General features: G+C 42.0%; 1 protein-coding gene across 1 annotated transcript in view; it reads left to right on the top strand.

The window, feature by feature from the left end:
- Positions 1 to 9735: 9735 nt before the first annotated feature.
- LOC308676692 (cullin-1-like) overlaps positions 9736 to 18730 on the top strand; it is a gene marked incomplete at its 5' end in the record, with an annotated part of 384730 nt that continues 375735 nt past the window's right edge. The window contains 2 exons of the mRNA XM_081342685.1: positions 9736 to 9875; positions 16068 to 16242. Coding sequence (XP_081198811.1) covers positions 9736 to 9875; positions 16068 to 16242 — 315 coding nt within the window. The remainder of the gene's footprint in view (positions 9876 to 16067; positions 16243 to 18730) is intronic.

Below are 18730 nucleotides of genomic sequence, written 5' to 3'. Positions count from 1 at the left end.
CTGACTCGAGTGTATTCGAAGATCAAGACCTGAATGTATACACGGATGCCGTACTCTCTTATATTAAAACATGCACTGATAGTGTGACAAAAGAAAAGTGCATTAGAGTTTACGGGAATTGCAAACCCTGGATGACTGCAGAGGTACAAACACTCCTGAGAGCCCGAGATTCTGCCTTTAAGGCGGGGGACAGGGACACATACAGAGAGGCCAGGGCAAATCTCAGAAGAGGCATTAGGATGGTGAAACAACAATATAAATACAAGGTGGAGAACCACTTACCAGACAACAATCCGAAGCAAGTGTGGCAGGGACTGCAGCACCTAACCAACCACAAGGGCAGTACGAGGAACACGGTTAATACCGATGCCTCATTGGCAGAGGAGCTGAATATCTTTTTCGCTTGCTACGAGGTAAAAAGACCAGACCCCGTAGCCTCTGCTGGCTGGCCTTCTGTTTCTCAGCAACTCACCCTGTGTTGTGATTCAGGGTCAGCCTGTGGGTTCGGCAGTTGGGTCCGACGAATCAGAGGAGGAGGGGGGTGTTGAAGACCTTGCTGAGGGGGTTGAAGATCTTGCTGATTATAGCCCTCAGGCAGGCCCCTCCCACTTGGTCACCATGGAGACCCAGCTGTGTGAGCCTGACAGTGTGGATGAAGATGACCGGATGAAGATGACCCACAGCTGGCCCTGTTCAAGGACGCCCGACGCAGGAGGCAGTCAAGTAGGAGTAAACAGAGGAAGGCTGTGGGGCTTCTCGGAAGGAGGCAGAGAGAGGCCACGCCCTGAACTCTTTATAAAGGGAATGTTTGGGGAGGGCTGGTTTGCTGAAAGCAACCGCTCAGATAGTGTTTCAAAGCTCCTGTATCTTGGTACGTGTCTTGTTTGTTTTTTGTAGTAATAAATTTGGCAGACGTCATTCCAGCCTCTTGCCGTTTATAAAGGGGTTGCCTTTTCTGCAGGGCCGGTAGCAGGCTGGTACAGAACACCCTGTTTGAAGACCAAGTGAGAACTGTATTGAAGGCTGTGAATCCCAGCAAAGCCGCAGGCCCAGATGGGGTGCTGGGGATAGTGGTTAAGAACTGTGCCGACCAATTAGCAGGGGTCCTGACAAGGATCTTTAACATCTCCTTGCAAACGGCATGTCTACCATCATGCTTGAAAGCAGCTACCATTGTCCCAGTCCCAAAGAAAACTGCAGTTGAGTGCCTGAATGACTACAGACCTGTTGCATTAACGTCTGTAGTCATGAAATGCTTCAAAAGACTGGTTCTCCAACATCTTAGGACATGCCTCCCACTGGACTTCGATAAACATCAATTTGCCTACAGGGGGAACAGGTCGACAGACGATGCCATAGCTACTGCTCTACACTCTGTAGCAAGTCATCTTGAGAAACCTGGAAGCTATGTCAGGATGCTTTTTGTTGATTACAGCTCGGCTTTCAATACCATTTTGCTGAGCGCTCTCATTGAAAAGCTGACTGACTTGAAATTTTCCCCCTCCATCAAGACTTTCTCAGGGACCGGCTACAAACAGTGAGGGTTGGGTCTGTTTTATCCACCCCCCTGAAGCTTTGCACCGGCTCACCACAGGGCTGCGTGCTTAGCCCCTACCTGTACTCATTGTACACATATGATTGTGTATCATCCGACCCATCTACTGGGATAATTAAGTTCGCAGATGATACCACTGTAGTGGGTCTTATTACAGGAGGAGATGAGACAGCATACAGTGGGGAGGTACAAAAACTATTCATATGGTGTTTCAACAACAACTTGCACCTGAACAGCGGCAAGATGAAAGAGATGGTGCTAGCCTTCCGGAGGGAAAAAAAGGAACCTGCCCCACTTTACATTGGGGTGTGTGTGTGTGGAGAGAGTTTCCTCCTTTAAATTTCTTGGAGTCTACCTCTGTGAAGATCTGACCTGGAAAGTTAATACAACCCAGGTGGCCAGAAAGGCCCAACAGAGACTTCACTTTCTCAGGGTCTTGCGGAAGAACAGGGTAGAACAACGGCTAATGACCCTCTTTTACCGGTCTACTATAGAGAGCGTCCTCTCGTACTGTATTGTGGTTTGGTATGCTGGTCTGACAGCCGCGAATAGGAAAGTACAACAGAGGGTGGTGAGCACAGCACAAGACATTATGGGCTGTCCCCTGATACCACTGGATGACATCGCCAGGGCTCACTGCCTTGGAAGAGTGAGGAAAATTCTCAGAGATGACTTACACCCTGGATGGTATCTCTTTACTCTCCTACCATCGGGTAGGAGATATAGGAGTATAGCCAGCCATACCAACAGGCTGAAGAACAGCTTTTATCCATGGGCTGTTAGGCTCTTGAACGGGAAACAATTTTATAAACTTTATGTATGATTGACTTGCGAGGCCGGTGTGTTGTGCAATTAGCTCACATGTTGTAATAAGATGGAGGGTTTGTTGTCAATGTGAGTTAGGGGTGGGGGCACGAAGGGAGGCTCAGCCAATCTCAATGTATACATGGTTGTACTTTGACAATAAAGGTTCATTCATTCATTCATACTTTACAAAGCAGAGGAAATTTCAAAAGAAAAAATACAGCAGTATTTAAAAAAGCAGACTTACCAAAAAATTCAGTGGCCAACTACAAGAAATGTCTGACTTCTGTGATTGCCAACAAGTGTTTTGCCACCAAGTACTAAGTCATGTTTTGTGAAGGGGTCAAATACTTCTTTCACACATTAAAATGTAAATCAATTTATAACTTTTTTGAAATGAGTTTTTCTGGATTTTTTTGTTGTTATTCTGTCTCACTGTTAAAATAAACCTACCATTAAAATTATAGACTGATCATTTCTTTGTCAGTGGGCAAACATACAAAATCAGCAGGGGTTCAAATAATTTTTTCCCTCACTGTATGTCTGGGCTGTGGGGTAGGGTGGCAAGACGTAAGCCTTTTCTTACAAAGAAAAACATCCAAGCCCAGCTACAATTTGCAGAAACCTACATCACATCTGACAAAAGCATGTGAGAAAATGTGTTATGGTCTGATGAGACCAAGGCTGAACTTTTTGGCCATAATTCCAAAAAGTATGTTTGGCGCAAAAACAACAGCACATCACCAAAATGTACACCATACCCACAATGAAGCGTGGTGGCAGCATTATGCTTTGGGGCTGCTTTTCTTCATCTGGAACTGGGGCTTTAGTCAAGGTGGAGGGAATTATGAACAGTTCCAAATATTAGTCAGTTGGGGCACAAAACCTTCAGGCCTCTGCTAAAATGCTGAAGATGAGGAATTTCACCTTTCAACATGACAAGGACCCAAAGCATACCTCCAAATCAACAAAAGAATGGCTTCACCAGAAGATCAAAGTTTTGGGATGGACTGCCAGAGCCTGGACCTGAATCCAACTGAAAATCTGTGAGGTGACCTGGAAAGGGCTGTACACAGGAGACGCCCTTGCAATCTGACAGATTTGGCACGCTTTTGCAAGGAAGAGTGGGCAAAGATTCCCAAGGCAAGATGGGCCATGCTGATGGGCTCCTACCCCGAAAGGCTAAATGCTGTCATAAAATCAAAAGGTGCTTCAACAAAGTATTAGTTTAAGGGTGTACACACTTATGCAACCATATTGTTAGTTTTTTTATTGTTATTTTCCCCCCTAAAAGTTTTCAGTTTGTCTTTCAATTGAATTGTACAGTTGATATGTTCTATTAAAGGTGGAAAAAATTCTGAAGTGATTCTCCAGGTCTGATTTTTTTATAATTGATTGATTTTAATAACATGGTCACCTTAATATTTGGTAAACAGTGTGTTGTCTGGCTTTACATTTAAAAAACATTAACAGTTAGTTTCTATGATCTATAATCCACGTAATAGCTTTACTTGATTTCCTCTTTTTCCCATAATAATTCTCTTTTGCAAACCTTAAGTTAATACAATTCTTGTTGTTTTGATGGATGACAATTGAGTGTAAATTTTTTTCTAATATTTATACAGATAAAAATCACATCAATATAATATTTCTTTTCTATCTAGTCATTCTGGTTGCCTCATTCTGGTTGTCTGTTTACAGTTCTTGTTTACATTTATTTTTCCCACAATGTTCAAGACATTCTTACTGGTTAAGATTTTCTCAAAGTTAATTACATTTAAATATTTAAGTCTATTTTTCTCATGTAAGCCATCCCAATACTTTTACCTTTCTTAAGGAATAAATAAGACTTAAAAAAAAGAGTAAAGAAAAATAAAAAAGTAGTATACTACTTAAAATACATGTTCCTCCTAAGCTAATACATATTTATTTCCAAATTTTTCCTGTTTTACCATGATTAAAAATATGTTTAATCTTTAAATATTCCATTTAATAAATCTAGTCATCTAATCTTTTAACTCTTATTCAAAACATTTTTTATCCATTGTAGTAAAGTCAATCACATTTAAATATCTAAAACATTTCCTTTATATAAGCCATTCCAACTCTTATATTACTCATATCAAGAAATAAAATAGAAGAAAAAGAGAGTACTATGTTACTTGAGGGGCTTATCCCTCTTAAAATAAAATTCATATCCAAAATCTTTCTATTTCTTTAACCATATTCAAACATGTTTCTTTTTTAAATATTCTCCCTGATAGGTCCCATCGTTTCTTAATTTTCACTTTAGCCTTTTTCTTTTGCCCAGTATCTTTCTTAATCAATATGTTCTGCTGAATCAAAGAATCTTTCCATATTCTTGTAGATGTTATTGTAGATGTAAAAGGTAAGTCAAGTACAATGTCTTTGTAGGAGGCTTTTGCCCTTTGATGTTTGTTGAATTTTTTTTTCTCTCTGTTTCTCTTATCATTTTTGTCTCTCCAGTTCTAGTGGTGTTCCTGACATCTCTGCAGTCCATTTTGTCCAATCCTTTTTCTTATTCTCAAATTTGGTTTGTGGTGTTAAAAGTATAAGTTGTCTTTTCCAAATCCAATATTTCTTGTGATTTTTTTTTCCACTTGGGTTAAATCATAGTTCTTTGTTTTGTTAGGTTCCATCTTTAAGTCTCTATCCTCAAATTTGTATTCAGTTATCTGTTTTATCTGCTCCTTGTTGTTTTCTGGGATTTTTTGTTGTAAAGTTAAATTGGAGATAGATTGGTTTATATTTTCAAAGTTATTTTGGATTTCTTTGTGGTTTAAAATCATTGTTGTTTGAATTAGTTGCAGCATATCATATATCTCCTCTTGAAAGGTAGTTGTTTTTTCTTGATAAGTTCTTTCTACAAGTCTCTGATTTTCCATGATAGCCAAGTATCAAGGTTTTCTTTTCTCTACAAATAGCTTTGGAGTCACAGTTAAGTAGATATTTGTAATCCAAAGTGTTCAAAAAAAATTTTTTCCTGAAGTTTATAATTCTCTCTTTGTCTGTAGCCCATATTGTTTTCCTTTTTTCTCACAGCTGTTTTCTATTGTTAGAGCTTTGAAGGTCAGAAGCACAGATTAGTTTTTTTCCAGATTTTGCCAAGTCCTATATGAGAGCCATAGCTGTCATAGTCTTCATCCAGCACTAGATGTCAGCACCAGTTTATTTTTCAATTTTCAAAATAAACAGTTGTCTTTAAAATGAGAATCTTAACCATTCAGCAATTTCAAACTTATCCAAATTTAGGTTTTATAGTCATTTCATTTCATTTCATTTTAATGTGTTTTGGTCCTGCATAAAAGGTTTAATTCGCCGCTTCCATTAGTAAAAGGGTGGGGCAAAGAGCCCACTCCTTCATTTTTGGAGGTTTTTTGCTTCTTGGGATTTTTTTTCAGGAAATTAGTTGATAAGTAGGATAGAGAAAATCTTATGTTCTTACCCAGATTCAAATGCGCTGTTTACAATCAGCTTAAAGTAGTACTTTTTTTACTTCAGTTGCTTGTAGCTTGGGCTAGGTAGACTCTGAAGTTAGGCTAGCTTTTCTGTTAGTTTCTGGAAGGCTTCTCCCGGGACTTTGCTGCCTCTTCGGGGCGACTTCTGGCCCATTTAGGGTCTCCTAACAGGAAGAAAATCAGCCGTAGGGTGTGGAGCCCCACAATCCCTCAGCTGCTGTGCTACTGCGCAAAACCAGATGTCCGGGTCTGATTTTTGTTTACATCTCAAAAACCTAGCATTTTAACAGGCGTGTGTAGACTTACTGTATCCACTGTAACGGTTAAAATTTATGTTGGTAATTCACCTCTGTTGCTTAGAATAAGCCAATACTGTTAACATGGTTTGTTAGATGTTACAAATTATACATCATGATTAAATCCTTAAATTGTAATACACAAATATTTTCAAATCAGATTGATGAAAATGGCTTAAACCCAACTAACTCATTGCTGTGGTTTCACTATTAATGCTAGGATGCTCTATTACAGGGGTGTTAAACTCAATTTCATTGAGGGCCGCATCAGCATTGTGGTTGCCATTGGGGGGCTGGGTGGGCGTGGGCTACTGGGTGGGGCATGGCCAGCTTGACAACACTCACGTTGGGGGCACCTGTGCAGGCCTCATACTACAGAGAAAATAAGGCATTGCATTTCTAGCCAGCATAGCCACAGGATGATGGGAACTGTGGTCCATGACACCCAAAAGATATTAGTTTGGGCAAGGCTGGATTAAATTATAAAAGAGCAGATGAGGAGAAGTAGGAGCAAGAAACACTTTCCATGTCTCTGACTAATAATTGGGGGGGGGGGGAGTTGACTCGACCTTTTCATTTCAACTCACACCAATTCCTCTTAACTTCCCATTCAATCTAAAGAGTTCTATTATTGTCTGGATTTTAGGGAGGGGAGGGGGCAAGAATAGACCACAAAGCCAATCTGTGAGTTTGCTCTCTCACCTGCCTGCATAACACCTTCCCCACGCAGCACATGTGTGTATGTGTGTGAGAGACAGAGAGATCCCCTTTTTTTGTAAGTTTGCTTACTCTGCAACGCTCCCTGTTGTCCACACTTTTGCTTCCCTGCTGGCTTAATATCTCTCTCTCTCTCTCTCTCTCTCACACACACACACACACACACACACACACACACAGAGAGAGAGAGAGAGAGAGAGAGAGAGAGAGAGAGAGAGAGAGAGAGAAACCCTTCCTGCTTTCTCGTCCTTTTCCTCCAGCTGCACCTGAACGGAGTGGGAGGAGGTTTATAAAAAAGAAGGGGGGGGGGGGAGAAAGGTGGAAGCTCCCCTTTTTTGTAACACAGCTTCCTCCTCCTCCTCTTCCCCTCCTGGCTCTTTCTCTGTCTCTGTCTCTCATAGACGCACACACACACACACACAGAAACCCTTCCTGCTTTCTCGTCCTTTTCCTCCAGCTGCACCTGAACAGAGCGGGAGGAGGTTAAAAAGAAAAAGAAAAGGGGTGGAATAACGGGGGAAGCTCTCCTTTTTAGTAACACCTCGGCTTCTTCCTCCTCCTCTTACCCTCCTGGCGCTCTCTCTCTCTCTCTCTCTCTCTCTCTCTCTCTCTCTCTCTCTCTCTCTCTCTCTCTCTCTCTCTCTCTCTCTCTCTCTTATACACACAGAGGGGATGGACAGAGAAAAAAAAAACCTTTCCTGCTTTCTCCTTCTTCTCACCCTTTCTCTCCAGCCACCAGAGAGTTTCACATTGCCAGCTGCAGGCAGTTCCAGGCTGCGGCTCTGCATGACTGCTGCGTTCCCCTCTCTGGCCCTACCACATGGTGGAGAGGGTGACTGGGAGCCGGCCGATGCTCAGCTTGTGCCACCACGCGCTCACATCTCTGCGCCTTTCATCCTACAGGCTGGGTGTGCCCTAGCATACTAGGCTTACAGAATGTCATGGCCCAAGTGAGGAAAGGCGTGGTGCATTGTGGCAAAGCGGAGCCGGACGAGGAAAAGCCCTGCAAAGTGGGGCCAGGCATGGGGAGGCTGGCCTGGCAAAGCAGAGCCACACAAGAAGCCCAGCAAAGTGGGGCATGGCTGGGCATGATGGGGTTAAGCTGGGAGGGGCGGGGAGGGCTGAGGCAAATGAGCTGCAGCTGCTGCACACCACCAGCCCCTGAGTGCTTGCTGTTTCCTGTCCATGCGCCAGGGCGCCCAATTGGGTTGGGGTGGGCCAGGGCTGGGGCAGTGGGGGCCAGTCCTTTGCCATTTCTGGAACAGCCCCGGGGGGCCAAATCTGGGCCCTCCCTGGGCCGGAGGGAGGCAGGGAAGGAGAGGAGGGAGGAAGGAAAGAAGGAAGGATAAAGGAAAGGGAAGGAAGGAAGGAAGGAAGGAAGGAAGGAAGGAAGGAAGGAAGGCAGATGATTGGAATAAGAGGGAGGGAGGGAGGGTCTGAGGGAAGTCCTGCCTTAGCACTTGGCCACCAGCCGCCCTGTTGCCCTTTTGTCATCCCCTGGTGGTCTATCGTATTGCTGAGGATGCATGGAGAGGGAGTGGGCCTCCCTCTGACTCACACACTTTGCCCTCCTGCACCCACCATGAGCAACCTGGCCAAGGAGAGCGAGCACAGAAGCAGTATCCTTGAGGTAAACACAGCTGGGCACCCCTTCAGGGAAGTGTGGCTAGGCTAGGCAGGGTTGTGGGGTCCTTGTGCTGTGGGAGCTCAAGGGCCAGGCTGGGCACTTGACCTCCGCTGCCCAGGGCTCCGGGCAGTCCATGCCACCGTCCAGTAGCCCCGTGCACAGCCTGAGGCTCAGTGAGCTCCTCCAGTGGACCATGCCCCGGCGCTCGCCCCGGTCCCACCCCACCTTCCGCCGGAGACCCTCGGATCTGCCCCAGTCCTGCCCAGGGTCGCACTGGTGCCCTCGACGTAAATGATGTCAAGCTGGCCACGCCCCACCCACTAGCCCACGCCCATGCGGGCCACACCTACCCGGCCCCCCCAATGGCAAACAATGCTGATGTGGCCCTCAATGAAATTGAGTTTGACACCCCTGATATAGTGGAACAAATTTATGTTCACTGTCCACCACCACTCCCCCCCCATACTGAATGCATCCTTGTTTCAGCATCAGCATTTTATTTTAGTTTTTTGTACTCATGTGGCCTTGCTTGCTGTCCTGATGGGAGAAACATATGAGCTCTATCCTTGTACCTGCCTACTTTGTCTTCAAAGATTCCAAGCCAAGTGGTCTCTTTGCATGATCTTGGTGTGTGCTCTTCACATTTTCTATGCCACTTTTGAAATGTTACTTCTTGTTCCTTGCTAGTTACCACCAGGACCCTTGGATGCTGCTTTTAGCACCTTTACTTGCTATCCTCCCCATCTCCCTCAGAAGCCATTGAGCAGCATTGCACTTCTCATGCAACTTGGAACATGTACTTTGGGTTGGCTGGGGAGCACCTTTTTCTTTCAACTCCTTTCATGTGTCTCTTGCCAGAAAGTATTATCCTCCTCCTCCTTTCCCCCAGGCTGTTTATCTGTGTGTGTACAGTATGTACCTTCAGTTTTTTCTTTAACAGACATCCATTCCCCCAAATAGTCTATTACTAAGGAAACTTTTTGTAAGGGTCTCATGGCTGATTCACATATGATGTTAAAGTTTTAGAACTGTTTGTTTTAGCTATTACTACACTTACATATGCAGTTGAATAGACATCTGGTTTTTTTGTCCTCCCCAACAGTTTGTTGTGAGTCAGTAACAGCCTTTATATGAAAAAAAAACATTTTTTTCTGAGTGACTGTAATAGAATTTGTAATGTTGATTTATTTCTGCCTTTGATGGAGGATTAACTAGATTTCTTACTGCTACACTGGAAGACTTCACAGGAAATTCAAAATGTCATCAAATAGAAGTCAGAACCCTCATGGACTTAAACAAATTGGTCTTGACCAGATATGGGATGACCTAAGAGCTGGCATTCAACAAGTTTATACAAGGCAAAGCATGGCAAAGTCCAGATATATGGAACTCTACACGTATCCTAACATGCACTCCTAAATAAGTGGTTTTTAATGGTTGTGTCGATGTATTTTTATCCTGTTTCATAATTGAAGCAATGACAACTTTGGGATATTAACTTTTTAAAGATGCATTACTAAGGTCTGATTTTGAATGCATAAAATCCAAGATTTATATGTACAAAGAAAAACTTAAGATGACTGATCTTACTTGAGCCATTTTGTTCAGTGGTTTGATCAATACATTTAAACGTGAGATTCATACAAATCGATACCCTAATTCTCTCTAATGTTTTAGAATTGGGAGAAATGGGAGTGATATGCTTTTCCAGAGAATTTGCAATCCATTTTTGCCTCCCATTGCAAAAAGCCTAGGAAATTTGACTGGAGGCTTGGAGTTGGGGGTAGGAGCAAGAATAAAATGTGTTCTGGAAACCTGAAGCTTCTCTTTGAAAGATTGTCTGCGTTGGACAGACTGTGGCCCATCGAACGGTACTAAGATATAGTCCTTGGAATCACTTGCCTTTTGCCAGACTAGTGGGGGCTGTTTGGAATTTACAATACAGCAATTTATAACACAAATGCTAAAACTGAGTTTATGTCAGCCCTTTGTGGGAGTCCAGACAAGAAGCACAAACCATGAGTACTAACAATACCTTTATTGTAAGGTTACAGTAAAAGAATGTTGCAAGTCTGAAAGAGTTTTTCCCCTCCTTTACTTTTGCTTTCTAGAAAACTTCTGAGATGCTTCCCACATCTCTTTTCTTTCCTTCTGTGTGCTGAGATAGATTTCTAGCCTGTGGCTCTTCCTTTTGTCTCCCAAGGTCATTCCCACATACCATTACAGTTTATAAGACTGGCTTTCTGGAGGTGGGAGGTTCTTTGTAGGCCTCCAGCTATTTGTATATGCAAACATTGGAGTTGTATTTGTCAGGGGTATCAAGCTCGCCATGTCATATGACGTGTCACAACGTTTCGTGACTTTTTTCCCCCTTGCCAGAGCTGGGGTGGGTGCAGCTTCTGCGTGATGCATCCGGCCCGTGGGACGGCAGTTTGACACCCCTGGTTTAAATGTTGGACTAAGGTGGTTGAGAAGCAGTAGATACACCCATAATCATGCTGGAGATAAACTAGGTTTCCTGGTAGTTGAGAAGCATTCAATACGTGTGGCTCCTTAAAAAGGAACTTGGAGAACTTCTTAGTTGATTGAGGTGCTGATTTTGTTGATAAATATATGAGATGCGGGAGGTAAGCTTGGATACCACAGAGCAGATGCTAACAGTTTCTGCTAGCATTTATTTATTTATTTATTTATTTTATTATATTTATATACCGCCCTTTCCCGAAGGACTCAGGGCGGTTTACAGGGTGATTAAAACAAAAAATACAAAAGTTAAAAACAGTTAAAAAAATTATATCCGTCCCTGAACAAATAAAACCCCAGTTAAAATTAAAATTAAAATTAAAATTCTCAGCCTGGGCCAGAGAGCTCGAAGAGCCAGGTCTTCAGGTCCCGGCGGAATGAACGGAGGTCAGGGGCAGTCCTAAGCTCCACTGGCAGCTGGTTCCAAAGGGCAGGCGCACCCACTGAGAAGGCCCTATCCCTGGGTGTTGTCCGCCGGCAATCTCTTACCGGCGGTACCCTGAGAAGACCCTCCCTGTGGGAGCGCACTGGACGAAGGGAGCTTGATGCCGGCAGCAGGTGTTCCCTCAGATAACCCGGACCCAAGCCATTTAGGGCTTTATAGGTCATCACCAGCACCTTGAATCTCACCCGGAGGGCAACCGGGAGCCAATGCAGCTCGCGGAGTAGAGGTGTTACATGGGAGTATCGGGAAACCCCCATCACAACTCGCGCGGCCGCATTCTGCACCAGCTGAAGCCTCCAAGTGGTCCTCAAGGGCAGCCCCCTGTAGAGAGCGTTGCAGTAGTCTAAACGGGAGGTCACGAGCGCATGAGTGACTGTGTGTAGGGCATCTCGGTCCAGATAGGGTCGCAACTGGCGCACCAGGCGAACCTGGGCAAAAGCCCCCCTGGTCACGGCTCCTATATGGTCTTCAAAATTGAGTCGTGAATCCAGGAGGACGCCCAAGTTGCGAGCCCTATCAACGGGGGGTAACACCTCACCCCCCATCGTTAGAGGTGGAATAGTCTGGTTAGCCCGAGATGCCGATATGCACAGCCACTCAGTCTTGGCGGGATTGAGACGAAGCCTGTTTCTCCCCATCCAGACCTGGACCGCCTCCAGGCAACGGGACATCACGGCGAGGGCATCGCTGGGCTGGTTCGGGGTGGAAAGAAAAAGTTGGGTATCATCAGCGTACTGATGATACCCCACCCCAAAACCACGAATGATCTCACCCAGCGGCTTCATATAGATGTTGAACAGGAGGGGCGAGAGAACCGACCCCTGAGGAACTCCACAAACGAGAGGCCTCGGGGCGGATCTCTGCCCTCCCGTCAACACCAACTGCGAACGGCCCAGGAGATAGGAGGAGAACCACCGTAAAACGGTGCCTCCCACTCCCAACCCCCTGAGACGCCGCAGTAGGATACCATGGTCGATGGTATCAAAAGCCGCTGAGAGATCTAATAGGACCAGGACAGAGGATCAACCCCTGTCCCGAGCCCGCCAGAGATCATTCACCAGCGCGACCAATGCCGTCTCCGTGCTGTATCCGGGTCTGAAACCCGATTGGTACGGGTCCAGATAATCAGTTTCCTCCAGGAACAGAGGAAGCTGATGCGCCACCACACTCTCAACAACCTTCGCCAAAAAGCAAAGGTTGGAGACTGGACGATAGTTATTTAAAACAGCCGGGTCCAGGACAGGCTTTTTGAGGAGGGGTCTCACCACCATTTTGTTTGGGGACTAGCTAAAGGAGCAGTGCAAAGAATATGGATCAAGGACTGCATGCAACATCAATTTTGTGACTTCTAGAGACACCCCTCTCCACATGAGAGAGAGGAACCAGAACAATCTAAGAACTTAAACCTTAGAGCTACTAAGGCATTTATTTCATACCCTTATTTTTGAAGCTACTTCCCAAACAAATTGCTGCATGTCAACTTCTCTATAGTGAGTGCTTGGTTTGTGCCCATTGTCATTTTCTGGCTGTATGTATTAAAGTGGCTACGTATGTATTGAGACATGTAAATAAAATTGGGGTGGGGATCAGCATTAAGCAGTTTCATATTCAAGGACTAGGAATATCAACTGTGTTGATTTGGGGAACTTTAAAATTCAGAGTCCATAATTTGGTGGTACATTTATACCTTTAGGAGGGTATTCCAGTTCTATTTCGTTGTATGGAGCAAGCTATTCCTATTATTAAGATATCAGTGATGGTTTGCACACCAAAAGCTGCTTCTTGCTGAAACTGCTTTGACAAACCAGCAGTAAAATCATAATTTTCTGCAGTTACAGTCATAAACAGAAAATAACAGTCTAAAATAAATGTTAATTGTTTATGAGAAAGGCTGTCTTAACAATAAAACCCACCTTTCCAAACTTATGCAAAACTAAGCAAGCTTATCCTTCCCATTTTTTAAAAAAAACATGATTTTGAATTTGGTTATTTTTTTAGTTGCATGGTTTTATTTTATTTGATATACACATGTAATTAAATATAAATGGTATACTTCTTGCCCGATCCTAACCTGGTAAAATCTTTAGTTTTATCCATGTGGGGTGAGGAATCACATAGCTTTATCAGTTTAGGAGGTCACAATTCTGTTCAGGTTGAGGACTTCTGGACTAGCAGATACTTGAAGGCTATCAACTTGAACAACTTTGACCACCCTGGGCAATCATATTTAATCATATTTAAATTATGTCAGTTATAAATCCAACCCCCTTCTCTTTTTTCAAGTACAAACCTCAAAATTTATTTTGAAAATTAGTGGTGCAATACTATTAATACACTACTACCAGTAATTGTAACTGAGTGCTATAAAGTGGAATAAAGTGACAATAAATATGGCTTATTTAATTGTCACAAACTTTTAAGATTAGTCATATGTAAATTTGAACTTTTTTCATATTTTAGTTTGGGGACAAAAATTACCTGTATTACATTTGTATTGTACTTATGCAAAATTTGTATAAACTATTTTTCATCTTTTATTTTATGCATTTCTACTTAAGGGATAACTCTTACTGTGTTCAGGAAGCTTCAAGTTTACAATTACAGGCTTATAGGAATACTGTATATATATTACTAACAATATCTAGATTTATTTGTGCTTTTGACTCAGTCCTGAACTCTGGCAAGTTCATGCAGCTTTTTAGGCAACATTTTCAAAATGATTTGCCATTGCATTCTTCCTATGGCTGAGAGAAAGTGACTGGTGCAAAGTCACCATCTAGCTTCTTTGTCTAAGCTAGAACTAGAACAGTTTCCCCCACTACTTGTCCAGCACCTTAACCACTAGATCAAACTGGCTCTCAGTTAATAATTAATCCTATATTTAGGTTGGCTGCATATTGTCTCAGAGATGAAGCTCACTGAATGGCACTTTTTTCAAACAAATATTTGATTGTTATGAAATGGAATGTTTTATATAACTCTTCATTTCTGGATTGGCTGCAGTGTATTTTGTTACAGAATTCTACATTCTGTATATTATTTTGAATCAACTGTGACAAAGGTAGAACTAGAACAGATGGCAGAACACTCTAAACAGCAGTTGTACAAGTTGTACTGTACACTGAAGAAAAAGAACAGTATTGTAATACATTATACTGAAATACATACTGTTGTTTTTGACATGTATGTTTTAAATTATATTAGAAATCATTTTAGAAAATAACCATTATTTTCATGATTCATATTGGGGTAGGTTGAAAAATATTTTCTTCCCACCCAGTTTGCATTTGGATGGGGTTGGAACTTCAAGTGAAACTTCAAAAGGGTAAAAATTGAAGAAAGAAGAAAGCAACAGATAGTGTTCAAGATCAGCAATGGGCTTTTTAAGGTGGCTTTTTCCTAATCATGGCCACAATTCAAAAATCCATACAACCAGTTCACTGGCTCAAGATACAATGCTTGTTGACCAAATGCTGGCTTTTTTTAGCCATAGAGGAAAACTACATGGCTATAAACTTTACTGGAAAGTTCTCTCATCCATGTTTCCCTTTGGTATTTATACCATGCAGGGTGGTTACATAAGCAAAAGTAAAAATCAAACCAGTTCTGTATCCTAGCAGTACCTACTGTATGTGCCAGGAGTAGGTAATCTGAGGTCATTGGCTGCATGTAACTGTAACCCACTGCCTTTCCAAAATGTTAAGTGCCCATACATTATCTGTACCCTGAATTTGCATTTGCTCCCATATTTCTTTTTCTACTCCACCAGTAATACATGGGTGGACAGGTAGCTTTTAGCCAGACAGAAGAATATAAGAATGTCCCATAACACTCAAATATAAAATCTGTTGAGAACAGGAATTAAAGCCTATTTGTCATTGAATGCTAGGAGTATCTTGATTTTTTTTTAAAAAAAATCTGCAACATGCTTTAAAGACAGGCATCTCAGAATATTTAAGCAACTTGTTGGTCTCTAGAACAAGCTTGCAAAGATCCATTTCAATTACGCAAAGTCCTCACTACTATATTGTTTTCCTTATAAAAGAATAATGAATTGGATATATATCTCCATTCTGTTTGGTTAGCTTTTGTTATTTGTATATTAGAGATTTCGCTTATTGATATACAAAGAGTAGAACTAGAAAGTTCTGCAATTGCAAGACAGAAACATTCTTGGCAGATATTCTGTTAGTTTCCCATAAAATAATGAGCTTTTTCCAGTATCTTCTGTACAACTTATTGTAAAGAAACATCTCTGAAATAACCAGTCTAAATTGGCCATAATGCAACTTGTGAATTGGGAATTCTAGGTTTATGCCTGTGTTATGAATTCTCATGTGGGTCATTGTTCATCCTCAGCATTTGTTTTAGAGGGATAAGAGTACCAATAATAACTTTTACAAGGAATATTGTAAGAATTATAGAATCATTTGTTGAATGGAAAGAAGCTCATTGAAAATCAGTGGGACATAAATTGGTAATAGGTGATTTGCTGGTCTAATTTCAGTGATTTAGTAGTGGAGATATACAGTATATATATTATGAAGGTACACATTAAGTATTAATTTACTGTTTAATTGTAATATGTAGCATACAACATATTCCTTAACTCATCTATCAGTCATGTTTATAACTACTGCACTAGTGTACATCAATCTAATCAAGCACGAGCACTTGGTGTACCCACTTCTAAATCTAAAAAAGGCCAAACACCTGGAGGAGCTCAGTTTGTTGGCTTGGAATTATACAAACGACTTAAAGAATTACTGAAGAATTACTTGACAAATCTCCTTAAGGTAAGACAATAATATCATTTGGAAAAATAAAAATTGATATAACTATAACTTTATTTTAAAATCAGCATAGATGATGATAATTAAACTTCTGTGCCACCCAAATCTATAAAGGAGAAACCACAAGTTTGAGATTGTCAGAATATATCTTTTATCCATTTAATGCACTTCTAAAGTGCATTTCAGTAAAATAGTCAAGGGAGCAAGCAGTAAAAATAATAAAACAGTGAGAAATGCTGTTTAAACAAGTGATGTATAGTCTGTGTAAAGCTAATTTTGCAAAGTGTTTGGAAGCTATTGTAATACCAAATTTACTTCATGGTATTTAACAGATGAAGTTCTAACTATCTTGAAGACACTCTATCTGAAAATGCCTCTCCTATACACACACCTGTCTATACTGGTAGTTCTTCTTTAGCAACTGCCTCGGACAGCGACCATTTGCAGTTAACGGTGGTGATGAAAAAGTAATTTTGCAACCAATGCTGACTGGCTCTTATGGAAGGTCAGGAGGGTTGCTGCCAACCTCACTCCAGGGGGCAAGATGTTCCGAAGGACAGGTGCAATAGCAGAGAAGGCCCTTCTTCTGGACCGCACCAGCTGGAATACTCGGGCCTATGGGCCCCCCAGCATGCCTCCTCTGCCTGCACGAGTGGAGCGGGCCATTCCCATTGGGATTAGATGGTCCCTCAAGTAGCTTGGACCATGAAGGGCTTTAAAGGTGATTACCAACAGCTTGAATTGCACCTGGAAGCAGACTGACAGCCAATGCAGCTCAAGGAGCAGTAGTGTTATATGGGCCACCCTTGGGGCCTCAAGAACTGCCTGCGCCACTGCACTCTGCATCAGCTATAGCCTCCAAATGCTCTTCAAGAGTAGCGTCATGGTTCTGGTTGAAAAGCCCAATGAAGTAATTTTACCAGAGACATTGTGATCTCTAATGTAAAGCTTTATTAGGCATAGCATACCAGTATGGTAGAAAGAATACCAGCTCTGGCAATATGGCGGGAAAAGGTTAATTAAAAGAGTAAAACTTTCCCTCCCCTGTCTGAAAGTTCAGGTCACATAGTCTTCAAACGTTTGCTATGAGAAGAAAACTTCTATTCGCCAAAACATCTCTTTGATGACCTCCGCACTCACACTGATAGCAACCACCTGTGCACTCCAAACCTTCCCCCCACCAGGACTGTAGGCAAGCTAGAAGCAGCATGGCAGTTCTAAAGCAAGGATCTTCATAGCTTGACAGCCCCATGTGGAGCACATTGCAATACTCCAATAGTGAGGTGACTAGGGCCTCAGTGACTGAGCACAGGGACTCCTGATCCAGGAGAGGCCGCATCTGGCGCACAACACAAAGTTGTGCAAAAAGGCTCTCTTCAAGCAGGAGTTGTGAGTCCAGGAGAACCCCCAAGTTGCAGACCAGATCCATCTCAGGTAGTTGCCACCCCATCCAGAACTAAAGTTGACAATGTCCTGGATCTATTTTTTATTGAAAAGTTTTAAGATACATTTTAAAAAACATAAACTCCCTCCCCCCACTTCCCCTCCCCCCCACTTCCCCTCCCCCCCACTTCCCCTCCCTCCACCTCCCCCGACTTCCCAGAGCTGAATACAGGGTATAAACTTTAACCAACTTAAGCTAAAATATGCTAACCAACTAAAAAAGACACTTTAAATTCTATCACGCTTTAACTCCTCTTAACATAACTAAATAACTAAATAATAATAACTAATAATACATCATATAATACTAATACTTATTCATATACTAAATGAAACTTTCTAGTCCCATATTTATTCTGAATATAATCAATCCATCTTCTCCATTCCAAAATATATCTCTGTTGCGATTGTTCTTTCAAATATGCTGAAATCTGCCATTTCTGCCAGGTTTGAAACTTTTAAAGTCCACTCTTCTATAGTAGGCAGTTCCTCCTCCTTCCAATATTGCGCCAAAAAGCTTTAACTTTTTTACAAGTCCACCATATATGATAATAGGTTGCATCATCACAACCACACCTCCAACATTTAGGCTGATAATTCGGATACATACATGCTAATTTTTTAGGATCTAAATGCCATCTATCAAACATTTTATAAAAATTCTCCCTTAAATTTTGTGCCTGTGTAAATTTCACATTTCTGACCCATATCTTTTCCCAGATATCCATCGTTATGGGCTCCTGAAAATTCTGGGCCCATTTTATCATGCAATCTTTAACAAGTTCCGTTTCTGAATCTATTTCTATCAATGCATTATATATCCTCCTTATATGCGCTGGACTTTGATCTCTTATTTGTTTAACCAACTTTTCATCAATTATCGAAATACCAACTTTCTGATCTTCCTTCCATCTAGCTTGTAACTGCCCATACTGAAACCAAGTCCACACTATTCTTTCTTTTAAAATATTAAATAGCTTTAATTGCCATACATTCCTTTCCATTCTAAGAATTTCTTTATATGTAGTCACATCATGTTTAAATCCCA

Source organism: Vipera berus (assembly GCF_964194415.1).
Source record: "Vipera berus genome assembly, chromosome: W".
NCBI lineage: Eukaryota > Metazoa > Chordata > Lepidosauria > Squamata > Viperidae > Vipera > Vipera berus.
Note: the sequence above shows the minus strand (reverse complement) of the source record. Positions and strands in the feature narration are given on the sequence as shown.